At 43.2% G+C, this 14,428-nt stretch overlaps 1 protein-coding gene across 2 annotated transcripts in view; it reads right to left on the bottom strand.

The window, feature by feature from the left end:
* Nucleotides 1-1,590: 1,590 nt before the first annotated feature.
* Nucleotides 1,591-14,428, bottom strand: part of LOC137626483 (uncharacterized) — a 15,129-nt gene continuing 2,291 nt past the window's right edge. The window contains exons 3-6 of one of the 2 annotated variants that reach the window (XM_068357503.1): nt 13,884-13,935; nt 13,061-13,155; nt 4,415-4,684; nt 1,591-2,870 (exon numbers count right to left, since the gene is read on the bottom strand). In XM_068357503.1, the coding sequence (XP_068213604.1) occupies nt 2,646-2,870; nt 4,415-4,684; nt 13,061-13,155; nt 13,884-13,935 (642 nt within the window). In that variant the 3' untranslated portion in view covers nt 1,591-2,645. The remainder of the gene's footprint in view (nt 2,871-4,414; nt 4,685-13,060; nt 13,156-13,883; nt 13,936-14,428) is intronic. The other variant, XM_068357505.1, reaches the window with a different exon arrangement.

Below are 14,428 nucleotides of genomic sequence, written 5' to 3'. Positions count from 1 at the left end.
GGTTTATCATGGCTTCTGTCCCATGAGGAATTCAGTAAAATCCATTGGTAATCTCACATCATTTAATGAAAAATCTAAGTCCAGGAACAAATGAGCCACAGAATACATTTGCCGTTACACTAAGAAAGGCTAATAAGATGGGTGATTTCTCCATCGTCATACGAATTTTGCAAGACCAAGCCGTTGCGTATCATCGCTTACATGCTTCTGAGAAGGCAAAGTGTATCATCGTGAAATAACGTGAGACTGAATTTTTTTTTGAATGTCTAAAATCCCACTTGCGGTACGGGCCAAGGACACAACGCTTGATTTCCGGTTCACAGAGTGAAGACGATAGAAAAAAAATCCCACTTAGGTTACTACAAGGCAAAGAACTCTGCAAAGATCATGTAAAAGTACAGTGACATCTTGCGATAGACGAGCATTCTTAACGTACCGATGCATTTGTAAGTTAGTCTCTCAGACGAGACAGGAACTGAAGGACTGAAGGATTTTACATCCATATAATCAAAGGTTTAAGTGTGTGATGTCATCGTACCCCTAAGTCTACAGTAGATGAATGTCATTCGCATTACAAAAACTTCTAGAGTTAATGCCACCAGATATCCACAACAGAATACCTAATTCTACAGCAGTGTCAAATAGGCACCTCTTATGGCAAAATTATCTAATTCTACAGTAGTGTCAAATAGGCACCTTTTATGGCAAAATTATCTAATTCTACAGTAGTGTCAAATAGGCACCTTTTATGGCAAAATTATCTAATTCTACAGCTATGTCAAATAGGCACCTCTTACGGTGAAATTATCTAATTCTACAGTAGTGTCAAATAGGCACCTCTTATGGCAAAATTATCTAATTCTCTAGCAGTGTCAATTAGGCACTTCTTACGGCAAAATTATCTAATTCTACAGCAGTGTCAAATAGGCACCACTTCTGGCAAAGTAACTTAATTCCACAGCAGTGTCAAATAGGCACCTTTTATGGCAAAATTATCTAGTTCTACAGCAGTGTCAATTAGGCACTTCTTATGGCAAAATTATCTAATTCTACAGTAGTGTCAAATAGGCACCTTTTATGGCAAAATTATCTAATTCTCTAGCAGTGTCAATTAGGCACTTCTTACGGCAAAATTATCTAATTCTACAGCAGTGTCAAATAGACACCTTTTATGGCAAAATTATCTAATTCTCTAGCAGTGTCAATTAGGCACTTCTTACGGCAAAATTATATAATTCTACAGCAGTGTCAAATAGACACCATTTATGTCAAAATTACTTAATTCTACAGCAGTGTCAAATAGGCACCACTTCTGGCAAAATAACTTAATTCTACAGCAGTGTCAAATAGGCACCACTTATGGCAAAATAACTTAATTCTACAGCAGTGTCAAATAGGCACCACTTATGGCAAAATAACTTAATTCTACAGAAGTGTAAAATAGGCACCACTTATGACAAAATTACTTAATCCTATAGCAGTGCCAAATAGGTACCTCTTCCAGCAAAATTATTTTATGTTACAGTAGTGTCAAATAAGCACCACCTCGCAAAATTATCTAATTCTACAGCAATGTCAAATAGGCACCACTTCTGGCAAAATTACTTTATTCTACAGCAGTGTCAAAGAGGCACCTCTTCTGACAAAATCACTTAATTCTACAAAAGTGTCAAATAGGCACCACTTCTGGCAAAATTACTCATTCCTACAGCAGTTGAAATAGGCACACTTCTGCCAAAAATTACTTAATTCTACAGCAGTTAAAATAGATATACTTCTGGCAAAAATTACTTAATTCTACAGCAGTGTCAAATGGGCACCACTTCTGGCAAGATTACTTAATACTACAGCAGTTAAAATAGACATACTTCTGGCAAAAATTACTTGATACTACAGCAGTTAAAATGGACATACTTATGGCAAAAATTACTTAATTCTACAGCAGTGTCAAATGGACATACTTCTGGCAAAAATTACTTAATTTTACAGCAGTGTCAAATAGGCACCACTTCTGGCAAGATTACTTAATTCTGCAGCAGTGTCAAATGGGCACCATTTCTGACAAGATTACTTAATTCTACAGCAGTGTCAAATGGGCACCACTTCTGGCAAAAATTACTTATTGCTACAGCAGTTGAAATAGGCACACTTCTGACAAGATTACTTAATTCTGCAGCAGTTAAAATGGACATACTTCTGCCAAAAATTACTTAATACTACAGCAGTTAAAATGGACATACTTCTGGCAAAAATTACTTAATTCTGCAGCAGTGTCAAACGAACACCTCTTCTGGCATGTTTTTTTTTTTTTCATCTTTATGCACCTTCAGTTGTGTGTGTTCATTCATTATACATACAAAAGTCAAACATGTTTATAATTACGTGAAATCACGTCAACACACCCGGACGAATTCAATCTTGCATAGATTTAGGAAAAATGGCTTACTCAGGGTAAGGTGAAGTGTCGCTGCGCTATGGAATGCCAGAAAGTGTGCTCGTGCAACAATCCTTCAGAGAAACACGTTTGAACAAGTTAAAGAGTTCCTGAACAGATGCCATTGGTCGTGAAAATGTTGATTCTTACGTTTCACATCGCATACGTCAGATGGAAAAACGGCGACCGGAAACGAGGGAGGCTAATAATTTCAGACTCTTGGGGGAATAGGAGGGCCAATACGGTCGGACGGGGCATAGCTGTGCCGGTTCTGCGGACTCATGTTGGGAGGCAAATTCATTCCGCTCACATTTTCTCTGGAGTATGCATAAGCAGGATTCATCATTGGCGCGGGCATTCCAGGTGCTGCCACTGTAGATACCTGCATGTTTCCTTGTGTACTTGCAACGCCTCCGAACATCATCATTGTGTGAGACTGAGAAAAGAGAAATACGAAATGAAGATGGATAGAATACTGTGTCAGACTAGTACACTTTCTATTCCTTTTTTGTTGCTAAGGTAAGTAAGACTGTGTGTAAGTAAAGTGCTCGCTGTGAAATCAAGTACATATATTAATCAAAAGAAAGCTTTCACTTCCCGCATGGTCTTCACTCCAGAGGAAATTAATTTGGGTGGAGTTTCTTATGATGAATACTAAAATTCTGTCATACTTCTAAAATCTATCTTTAATAATTCATTTGATGCAACTACTGGAAGAAGTATCAATCTGATACGGTTACGGGTGATCGCAAGTGATTGAACACCCAATTGCGTCTTCTATTTCTTTTATGAAATCAGCCAGTTTACCCAACTTACTCTCAGGACGGTCAATTCAAAGTCACGTCCCGATCGAAGAGCTTATACGTATAGTGGTGCATAAAACTCAGCTGAAGGAATTTTCAGCTCATTAGACGGTGTGTTTTAATCCAGATTTTTGTCAAACACTTGTTTATCTTTTATCTCTCTTCAATTTCTGCTACCTTCATATCTAGATTTTCATTTCGGTCTCCCCAAGTGGATACCTCCTCGGTACGCACTACCAATTCTCTCGACGTTTTCCGAAGCACTGGTGGTGCAGAAGCGTCCACAGAATCCAGCATTTTTACTTCGCGTTAGAAAAGGCTTTCCTTTTCTCGTCATCGCATGGACAGCTTTTTCTTTTTATTCTTAACAGCAATACCAATATGCCTCTGTTATTCACTAATCTACTTCCTTAAACCTAAAACTCTGCAGTTTGTCGAATTCGTCTTGTTGCTGGGACCAAAAAACAAGGTTTTTTGCTTGTTTTTTGGGCTCAAGCCATGTCGTCCTGATGGAAGGTTCCTTCAGTAGCTTCCTATGGTATATTTGACTAATCCATCAGGACGACATGGCTATCTCACCCAAAAATGGATTTTTCGCTTCGCTCAAAATCCGTTATTTAGTGTTGCTATACAGCTCTCAGCTCTGTTTTCAAGCGGCTTGCGCGCTTGCCTATGACACATAAGACTCCTTTCTTAGTTGTTTAGCTTTGTTTTCAAGGGACTTCCATATTTATCTAGTGCCCCTACAGACTGTCTGGGATAGCCTTGGTTAGCTATACAACTGTGTTTTCAAGGACTTGCACACTTACTTAGGGCACGTAAGGCTGTCTGAAATATCCTTAGCTAGCTAGGCTGCTCTGTTTCCAGGGATTTGCACACTTACTTAGGGCACGTAAGGCTGTTTGAAATATCCTTAGCTAGCTATACTACTCTGTTTCCAATGGTGCTCAGATACATTTCTACGGCCCACCGTACTACCTGAGGTTGATACATCTAAGCTCTTGTACTCGCAACAAGGCAACATCTACAGAGCAATGCTTGTGACTTGGCATGATGCATTTTGGAAATTTAGATCAGGCCTACATATGCAATAACCCGTCTGTAGATGCATATTTTTTCAATGTTTTTTTTACCAAATAATAAGGCACTTAATCTATTTATTTATATTATTACTTACTCTTTTATAGAAGACTGCAGTACAGATGAAGATGATAATTGTCCACATATACGAGAAGCTGCAGATGAATGCGGTTTGGCTTGAGGAGTGGTTATAGTAGTGATAGTAATGATGATCGAATTCAATGTACCACCTTTCCACGAAACCATAACTCACCACATGAATTATTGCAGAGATGTTTATGCCGCATCCAATCAAGGCCGCTGCCAATAACTTTGAAGTAGCCCTTCGAAGTTTCCTCAGGTCTTCGTTGGTTAAGGCGACGACGTACTATAAAGATTTACACAGAATTAGACCTTAATTGTATCAATAATTTTTCCATAGTGCAACAATAATTCTTTTAGTATTTCTTCTACTAATCACTCTTGCGGCATCTTAGGGACTTACACATTTATTGATATACTTATGTATCAAAAGAATAACCGCTGGGAAAACTTAAAATATTTGCATTTTTGGGCTCAGGCCATGTCGTGCTGATGGAAGGGTTCCTTTAGGTAGCCTTTCTAAGGGATATTTGCTACAGTGATACTCCAAGAGAATTAAAACCAAAGGTCTCCAGGATTCCAGCTCCTGTCACGAGTATCCAATAAAGGATATCACATAATATCAGGGGATGTATTCTAGATACGACACATGGCAATCTTCACCCCGAATAGATTTAACGCTTCGATGTAAGGGGGAAGAGTGGCAAAAAGAATGGGGTGCCGTTCTAGATACCCGGTGGATCTCCTTCCCTACTACTACTGCGATGCCATTCCTATTCTAGTAGCCTGCAAAGAGTGTTGTGCTCCATCTTAGCCTGGTGTTTTTTCTAGTTTTTTTTGGGAATTTTTAACATGCCATCTCCAGCATCTTCGTGATCTGGAAAGTTGAGTATTAATTCTTTCCTGAGTGTAATTTTAGTCTCCTTTTTCACAGTTAAATTTCAATAATTTAAGTGTGTTTGGGTGAGCTTTGCCGAGACCGGAGGCAGCCATTTTACGACTGCTGTCGCCCGTTACATTCTCGCATATTATTTAGATAGTAGGGCGACACTTCACGGTTTTATACTATTATATTAGCTAGCTAGGCAAGTTATATAAGATGTGATATTGCATACATGAAAATTATCCCTTTTTCTATTATGTGACTTTACTTATCATATGTGGGCAGGAACCCCGGCGGTACCGATTACCTTTGCCGGGGCTCCTACCAGAGCAAGGCTACTCTTGCTCATACATACTTTAGTAAAGTAATTCCCCCTGTTTAGCCTCACCCTTAAGGTTTCTTCTCGATTCTAATGAGATGTTACATTCTCTAGAATCTATAGACAAGCTACGATAAATATTCTCTCTCTGAGAGAAGAGACTAAACCCTTCCTCCCTCCCCGAGTCACGCCACCGTTATAGGCGGCAGCCACTGTCTCTCTTCATTGCCGTTGAGTAGAACGATGTTCTTACTGCCTCCGGCTTTAGATAGTGACATACTCAGGGTGCCCTTGTCTTACCGACGACAACGTCGTCAGCACAGGAAGCCATGCTTCCCCAGCTCATTGTTTTGAGGAAGGCGACATACCTGCCGCCACCTCTGATAACAGTGAATTGTAAGACCCCCAACCCCTTTCCAACCCCCCCTCCCCCGTCCTTTAATGACGGCGTGCCGTCACAAGATTCTTTCACCGGTATTCTGACATTCACAAAGGCTTGCTAGGATGATTGCGTCACTGGCAGGTGTCCAGCCGGCGGCAGTTAGTTCCGTAGTCTCACTACCACCTTTCCCCTGACTTCCCTTCCTTCATAGGAAGTTGATAATATTGGCGGAAGACTGAGTAGCTTCCAGCGGAAAACATAACATATTTTGGAAAGTCCTTAGCTCTCTCTTGAGCTGCCATCCACATTCCTTGCCGCCGATTTCATTGCCGTCGACAGGCTATTTGTAGATGGGTGGAAGCCAGAATCTGATAGATTCTTTCCCCTTCCATTAGAACTTTCATTCTGGTAAGGAAACAGTAGGCGGACTTATAGTCCCCCTACACTCCCCGCTGTTATGTCCATTCATAATAGTAGGAAATTCTCCTTCCTTAATCTTTCTCTCTTTCTTTCAGTCAGCACCGTCAGGTACTAACCCAATACCGGCAATGACTGCCGGCAAACTACTGTGTACAACTATACAGCAGTACATATGTTTTCTAACATACTCTGTTTCCTATCGCAGACGATTGTTAAGACCATGATATTCTGTTGAGGCTGAGTACTCCCTCAACACCCAGATGGTTTTCTTTGATCATCAGGGACTTACAATACCCAAACGGTATTAATACAATACTACAGGTGGATACTGTTAGTATAAGCTACTTACTAACTCTAACTCTAGTTTCTAGAGTTTCTCTACCTTGTATCCTCCCTATTAGGGAAACTGAATATTAATACTGACGGAGGTCTCAGCAATGGACTGAGAGAGGAAATACAGATATGCGTCTTTTCTATTTCCTTTTAAGCTTACTATTCTAAGCTGCCATAAACATTAGTGATTACTATTGTTATCATAAACTGTATGCTTTTATATCACTGATATAAAAAACAAAAATACTGCACAGAGATGTTCTGCAACCACAAGGGGAAAGACTTCTGTGGCCACACGATGTGCAGGACTCATGCCCCCTACTGCATCGTCACAGGAGTCCTGAAATATTGGGACCCAAAGGGTTGCAACATCTGCTCAACCCTGCTGGCCAATGGCTTCGGCGATGCCCCCCTAGCTACCCTAGAGGCTAGGGATACAGCGAGGGACACCCTTCGCAAATGGGTAAGGGGGTTCCAAAAGAACTCCTCAGGACCATACCTACCCAATGACTCCCTGAGGTGCCTACTGTTCCCCAAGGCTCTGCCGAGTGCGGTGGTGTCCCAGGAGCAGCTCCGATCCCCCTTCATTCAGCTGAAGATTGACTCGGACATTAACAAGGCACTAGAAGGCATGGATATCCACCAAGAGAGGACGTCAGAAGTGTCTACCGACACTGAACAGGACCTACTACAATGTGGCCCTGAAGAGGACGTGGACCCTCCCCGAGTGGAGGAAGAAGAATCTCTGTCAACGGCAACAGATGACCCTCAGTTTGCCGTGACGGCATACCAACCTCTGCCGTCAACGTCCTCTGCCCCAACTCCACAACCTGTTGCTCAGGTTAATGCAAGCGAAGAGATTCTGACATCTCTACAACGCATGATGGAGTCGTTCCAACGGGAACAATAAACGATGCAGGAATCGTTTAGGAAGCAGCAAAGGATGATGCAGGAGAAGATCGACCGTATCGGAACCACCAGGGGCACTTCTAAGAAGCCTCTTAGAGTGTCCAATCTCCCTCATTGCTCCGAATCTAATCCCTGGAGGTATGCGGAGCATATGCCGATGATGAATTGGAAACTGTTCGTTTCCGAGAAGTTGGGAGCCAGGTAGATTGAAGACCTTGAGTTCTGGCCTAACTTTTCTGCTTATCCAGAGTACTATGTGAGACTGCGGGATGAAAATGCAACCCGAAAAAAATCGGTTCCCAAAGAGGTCATCGTGTTTGAACACAATAAGGTGCAAGCTATCCTCCTGAAAACCCTGAAGGGAGCCGGATAACCTAACTCCAAAGTCTCAGCACTGAGCAAGAAGCACCCCACCTTTCTTGCACCTTCCTCCATTTCTTTCCCCTTTTTGGAGAAAGCACTAGACTTTGCCGTCAAGGCCGTCGATGAGGGAAAACCCTGCCCGACTCTAGAGGAATGCAAGCCATTCTCTCTAGCACTGCCTACCTGCGAAGAGAAGTGGAAGGATGTCCACCTAACCTTCTCCGTCTCCAAATTAGACCCAGAGATCGCAGGACAAGTCAATGAAAACCTTCCGAAGTTGCAAGACCATCTTCTGAGGAAGGAACAGGAGTCGAAGGAGAGACTTGCGGCTTCTCTCTCTCTCACCAGAACTGCTTAGAACTTAGCGCAGGTCAACATAATGCCCGAGAAATCTTCTTCTTTCTGGCCAACTCTCACATGGGTACCCTTGTTAAAGACCAATACGCTTTCCTCAGAGCGAGGAGAGCTTGCAGAGAGTTCGTCCTGGCTTCAGCAACCATCAGGCACGAACCAAGGAAGCTGATTACCTCGAGTATCTGGGTAAAGACCTCTTCTCACAGGAACTGGTCCAAGAGGTCATCGTGAGGGCAGCAACGGAGAACAGGAACCTTTTCCAAAAGTGGGGTATGTCCTCAAAAAGGAAATCTTCTTCGGAAGGAGGTCCCCAGCCCAAGAACAATGGGGCAAAGAGACCACGAAGACCAGCACAAATCCCCGCCATGACTATGACCACGATGCCTCAGACCACCTTCCAGATGGTCCCTCAACAACTGGTAGCCCAGTCACCAGTGTTCAACCCTACCTTTGAGAGGCAGTCGACTTCCTTTCACTCCAGTCAGAAAGGGAAAGGTCCTAAGAGAAGTTCTTCAGAAGGTAACTTCTCTCGGGGTTGAGGAGGACGTGGTCGCGGAAATAAATCCGCAGGACCCCTCAAGCAATGAAGGGTTCCAGGTAGGGGGCGGACTACATCACTTTCGGGATCATTGGACCTTCGATCCCTGGGCCCACAGCCTAATCATGAATGGACTCGGGTGGAAATGGAGCAGAATTCCACCCCGTTTTCCAGAATTCTTCCAACACTCCACCCCCTTGTTGGAAGAATATACCTCAGAACTCTTGAACAAGAAGGTGATAAAGAAAGCGAAGTCCATCAAGTTCCAGGGAAGGCTGTTTTGTGTTTCCAAGAAAGATTCAGACAAACTCAGTCATTCTAGACTTGTCTCCACTCAACAAGATCATCTAGAACAACAAGTTTCGGATGCTTACCTTGCAACACATAAGGACCCTTCTGCCAAAAGGGGCGTACACGGTCTAGATAGACCTAGCAGATGCTTACTGGCATCTCTTGATGAGTCGCCTTTTCTCCTCCTACCTAGGATTCAAACTACAGAAGAAGAAGTTTGTCTTCAGACCAATGCCCTTCGGACTGAACATAGCCCCAAGGATATTTACGAAGCTAGCAGACACAATCGTCCAACAGCTACACACCGAAGGTGTTCAAGTGGTAGCATATCTAGACGATTGGTTGGTATGGGCAGCATCCAAGATTACTTGTCTGCAAGCAGCCCAAAAAGTGATCCAGTTTTTGGAACACCTGGGCTTCAAGATCAACTGCAAGAAGTCTTGTCTCACTCCAGCTCAACAGTTCCAGTGGCTAGGAATCCAATGGAACTTAAAGTCACACCACCTCTCCATTCCATCCAAGAAGAGGAGAGAAATAGCGGGATCTGTCAGGAGACTAATCTGTCACAAGAGGATTTCAAGATGCCAATAGGACAGAGTATTGGGCTTTCTTCGGTTTGCAGCAGTGACAAACCCTGTGCTAAAGGCACGTTTGAAAGATGCGTCAGCAGTCTGGAGGAAATACGCATCAAACGCTCAAAGAGATCAACTAAGGTTGACTCCGGCCTTGTTGCGCACTCAATTAAAGCCGTGGTCAACAGCCAAGAGTCTAGCGCGGATAAGTCTCCTGCAACCACCACAACCATCAGTGGTGATACACACAGATGCCTCCCTGGAAGGATGGGGAGGTCATTCTCACGACAAGAAAGTGCATGGGAATTGGTCGTGCCAGTTCAAAACATTTCATATCAATATTTTGGAAGCTAAGGCAGTATTTCTGACATTGAAGAGACTATCCCCTTGCAGATCAATCCACATCAGATTGGTCTTGGACAACGAGGTGATAGTAAAGTGTCTAAATCGACAAGGCTCGAGATCCCCCACATTAACCCTGTGATGTTAGCCAACTTCTACCTGGCAAGGAGGAAGGGATGGCACCTATCAGCAGTTCACTTACAAGGGATTCGCAATGTGACGGCGGACGCTCTATCCAGGCGAAAGCCCATAGAGACAGAATGGTCCCTAGACGCAGACTCATTCTCCTTCATCTCGGAAAAAGTCCCAGAACTGCAGATCGACCTCTTCGCAAAGAGCGACAACAAGAAACTATCTCGTTACGTAGCCTCTTACATGGACCCTCAAGCAGAAGCAATGGATGCCATGTCCCTCGACTGGAACAGGTGGAATCGCATTTACCTGTTTCCACCAACCAATCTCCTGCTAAGAGTCCTCGACAAGCTAAAATCCTTCAGAGGGACAGCAGCAGTAGTAGCCCCCAAGTGGCCCAAAAGCAATTGGTTTCCTCTAGTCCTAGAGTTGAAACTGAAACTGTTTCCTCTGCCGAATCCAGTGCTGTCTCAACTGGTCCAGAAGTCGACTGTCTATGCTTCATCCTCGAGAACCAGCAACCTACATCTCATGATTTTCTCGCCTTAGCAGCGAACAAAAAGTTCGGAATCTTAAAGGATAAAGTTGACTTCATCAAGGTGTAGAAGTCAAGTTCGACTAGGAGGCAATATGAATCGTCATGGAAGAAATGGGTGTCCTTTGTGAAAGCAAGGAAACTGACAGAGATATCGATAGATTTCTGTCCTGCATTCTTCATACACCTCCACGGACAAGGCCTGGCCTCTACTACAATTACCTCTTGTAAATTGGCCCTGGCTAGACCACTTCTGTATGCTTTTGAGGTGGACCTCGCAGGTGAAATCTTTAATAAGATACCAAAAGCATGCGCTAGACTCAAGCCTGCAGCCTCACCAAAGCCCATCACGTTGTCTTTGGACAAAGTCTTGCACTATGCTTCGAACCTGGACAATGAGGATTGACTGTACTCTAAAGGATTTAAAACAGAAAGTCATTTTTCTGTTCGCAATAGCCTCAGGGGCTAGGGTTAGTGAAATAGTGGCCTTATCCAGAAACGAAGGCCATATTCAGTTCCTGGACTCAGGAGAACTGAACCTTTTTCCTGATCCTGCCTTTCTTGCCAAGAACGAGCTACCCACCAAGAGGTGGGGTGCTTGGAGAATCTGCCCATTGAAGGAAGGTCTATCTTCGAAGAACTTTAAACTTCAAGGGAGGACAGCTCTTCAGAGGCAAAACTTCAGGATCAAACCTATCTTTAAGACAACTGAGAGCGAAGCTCACCTACTTTATTCGCAGAGCGGATCCTGACAGTATACCCGCAGGTCACGATCCGAGGAAAGTTGCTTCTTTGTTGAACTTCTTTGAACACATGGACTTTGAGATACTCCGCTCATACACTGGGTGGAGATCATCCAGGGTCTTCTACAAACATTACGCGAAGCAAGTACATGAAATAATGTGATTAACCCGATTGCCTAGGGCTGCGATGAACAGTGGACTGTTTTGGGACTTTACGGTGCATCGCGTGCATGGGTATACCTACCCAAAAGTGCAGATCACAACTATGGTTGACACACTGTTCTGTGTAGGTGCATATCTGATCGATACACCAGTGCCGAGTGAACATTTGCGTTACGGCGTTTATGTGTTTCCGAACATCTGACTATGTCAGATAGATTTGGTTTCACATCTCCATTGAGTGGTGTTATTCTGATAATGTATTTGTATATTTTTTCTACATGAGAAAATATGTGTTTTGGTGTGTTGTAATGCTGGATCAGATTCATACTTTGTTGTAACTACTTTTGATAATTTAGTTGCATAATAGAATACTTGACCATATTTGCGTCTTATTACTGCTCCCTCAGTTATAAGCTAATAAAGTACGCCCGAGTTTCACTAAATCCCCTGTATGGGGCTGAAATCCTTGAAATCACAATAATGCTTTCTTAAGGTAAGTAAAAAGGTAGGCTTCAATGTTTTCCTTTTTGTTCCAACCGAAATACAAACCTTGAATCCTTACTGTTGATATCGACATTTCCCTGCTGGGGGCAGGAGGCACTAAACCAGCTCCAGGTTTAGAGGACGTGACAGATCTCTGGAATTTCACATAATGGTCTAGTAGACCAGATAAGGAAATCTATTCAAGGTGGAAGACACATACACAAACCCACAGCTAATAGTAATTTCAAGACAATTCTCTAGTATACTTCCATCAGCACGACATGGCCTGAGCCCAAAAAATGGATTTTAATCAAAGTGAAAAATCTATTTTTGGGTGAGAGTGCCATGTCATCCTGATGGGACCCACCCTTTTGCTGATACCTCCCAAAATTACCTTATCTGCGGCCATTTCCGCTTAATGGCAAGAATAGGAATGGCGTCACAGTAGTAGTAGGGAAGGAGATCCACCGGGTACCTAGAACGGCACCCCTTTCTTTTGCCACTCTTCCCCCTTACATTGAAGCGTTAAATCTATTCGGGGTGAAGATTGCCATGTGTCGTATCTAGAATACATCCCCTGATATTATGTGATATCCTTTATTGGATACTCGCGCCAGGAGTTGGAATCCTGGAGACCTTTGGTTTAATCCTCTGGGAGTATCACTGTAGCAAATATCCCTTAGAAGGCTACCTAAAGGAACCCTTCCATCAAGACGACATGGCCCTCTCACCCAAAAATAGATTTTTCACTTTGATCAAAATCCGTTTTCTGTCCACCTATGCTACCTATACGTATAGGCCTATTTTTAGCCTAAACCCATTCTGCATTCAAGGCTTCACCAACACCTCCGATACAAACATCCACTCTCTGAAATCAAGAACAAATTGATAATTCACTTACGCTGATGAGGTATACAATTTCAGATGTGAAGAAGATGTAGGCTGCATTTACCACCACCAAGAGGAAGCCATTGAATCTCGATGTCTCCAAGCCATCTGTCGCAAAGTAAAAGTAGTGGAGTTACGTCACGTCCAAAAGGCTCCGGGTTTCACAGTTGTGGCAATAGTAATGATTTATAATCTAATAAAATAAGCATTACTGTTCTTTGTGCCCTCACAACTTTAAAACTAGCATTCAGTTCATGAATTTCATAGTTTAGCGGCAGAAATCAGTCAGTGGCTGAGAGTCATCTGTTTTGCACAGTACAACTAAGCTACATGAGCCATAGGCTACTTTTAACAAGTGAGAACTACGTAAGTTAACCAACTGAATTTAGAATTAGACTTTTCTAGCCAGCTCCGGAACTGACATCTCTGTCGCGAGACGTTCGACACAAAGATTAGCCGACGTTGAATAGCATTGGTTGCTTGATCTGAGGGAGAGACAATCCTGTGGAAGCACACAAATGAAAAAGCAGGGAGTCTAGAAGGATTGGAAGAAAGGAAGTCAGAGAGAGGGTGAATTGGTGTATTACTACACCGGGAATCATTATCATTCCACGCCATACTTCCAAGTTTTGATGGAGGTTCCGGTGCACAGCAGTCGGCCCTCTTCCTTTATCTCAAGGGAAGAGAATTGCTTACCTAGATCTGAGAAGCTTCTGTTTTCTGTTGTAAGTAAACTTAGGCTTTTGCCCACTGGTTAGGTTAGGTTAGGTTAGGGTTAGGTTAGGGGAAATCATCGTAAATATAAAGAATACCAGATGAGATGCATTTAGACTTACAAGGCTCGAAGCAAAGTCCCGCTGAGGCCCCAAGACTTGAAGTCCAAAAGATCTGCCGAGGAATAAGTAACGTTATCAGGACATTTTGTAAAGCACAAGAACTTCACGAATACTGACTGAATTACATCATACATAATGATATGTCTATAAAATAGAAAAAAGGATCACTAAAAGTAATTAACTACAAGCAAATCTTACTTTACAATATTGTTCCAAAACACACGTTTCATATCTCAGCCGATGAAGCGTGGCTTTCGTTACGTTTAAAGGCCGGGAGCACACTAGCGACTCTGTGGAGCCACAAAGCCACAGCATCGTGTGTCGGGGATGTGTTCTCCCATAGATTTCCACTGTTTTCAAGTTTTGCCGCGCAAACTAGCGACTGTGGCAAGCGACTGTGGCTCTCTGTCGCTCATCCCCACCACAGGCTTCTGAAAACAATGGAAACCTATGGGAGACCACATCCCCGCCACACGATGCTGTGGCTCTGTGGAGCCACAAAGCCACAGCATCGTGTGGCGGGGATGTGGTCTCCCATAGGTTTC

The sequence above is a fragment of the Palaemon carinicauda genome, chromosome 34 (genome assembly GCF_036898095.1).
Source record: "Palaemon carinicauda isolate YSFRI2023 chromosome 34, ASM3689809v2, whole genome shotgun sequence".
NCBI lineage: Eukaryota > Metazoa > Arthropoda > Malacostraca > Decapoda > Palaemonidae > Palaemon > Palaemon carinicauda.
The sequence above is the reverse complement of the archived record's forward strand: the minus strand, read 5'-3'. Positions and strand labels throughout refer to the sequence as shown.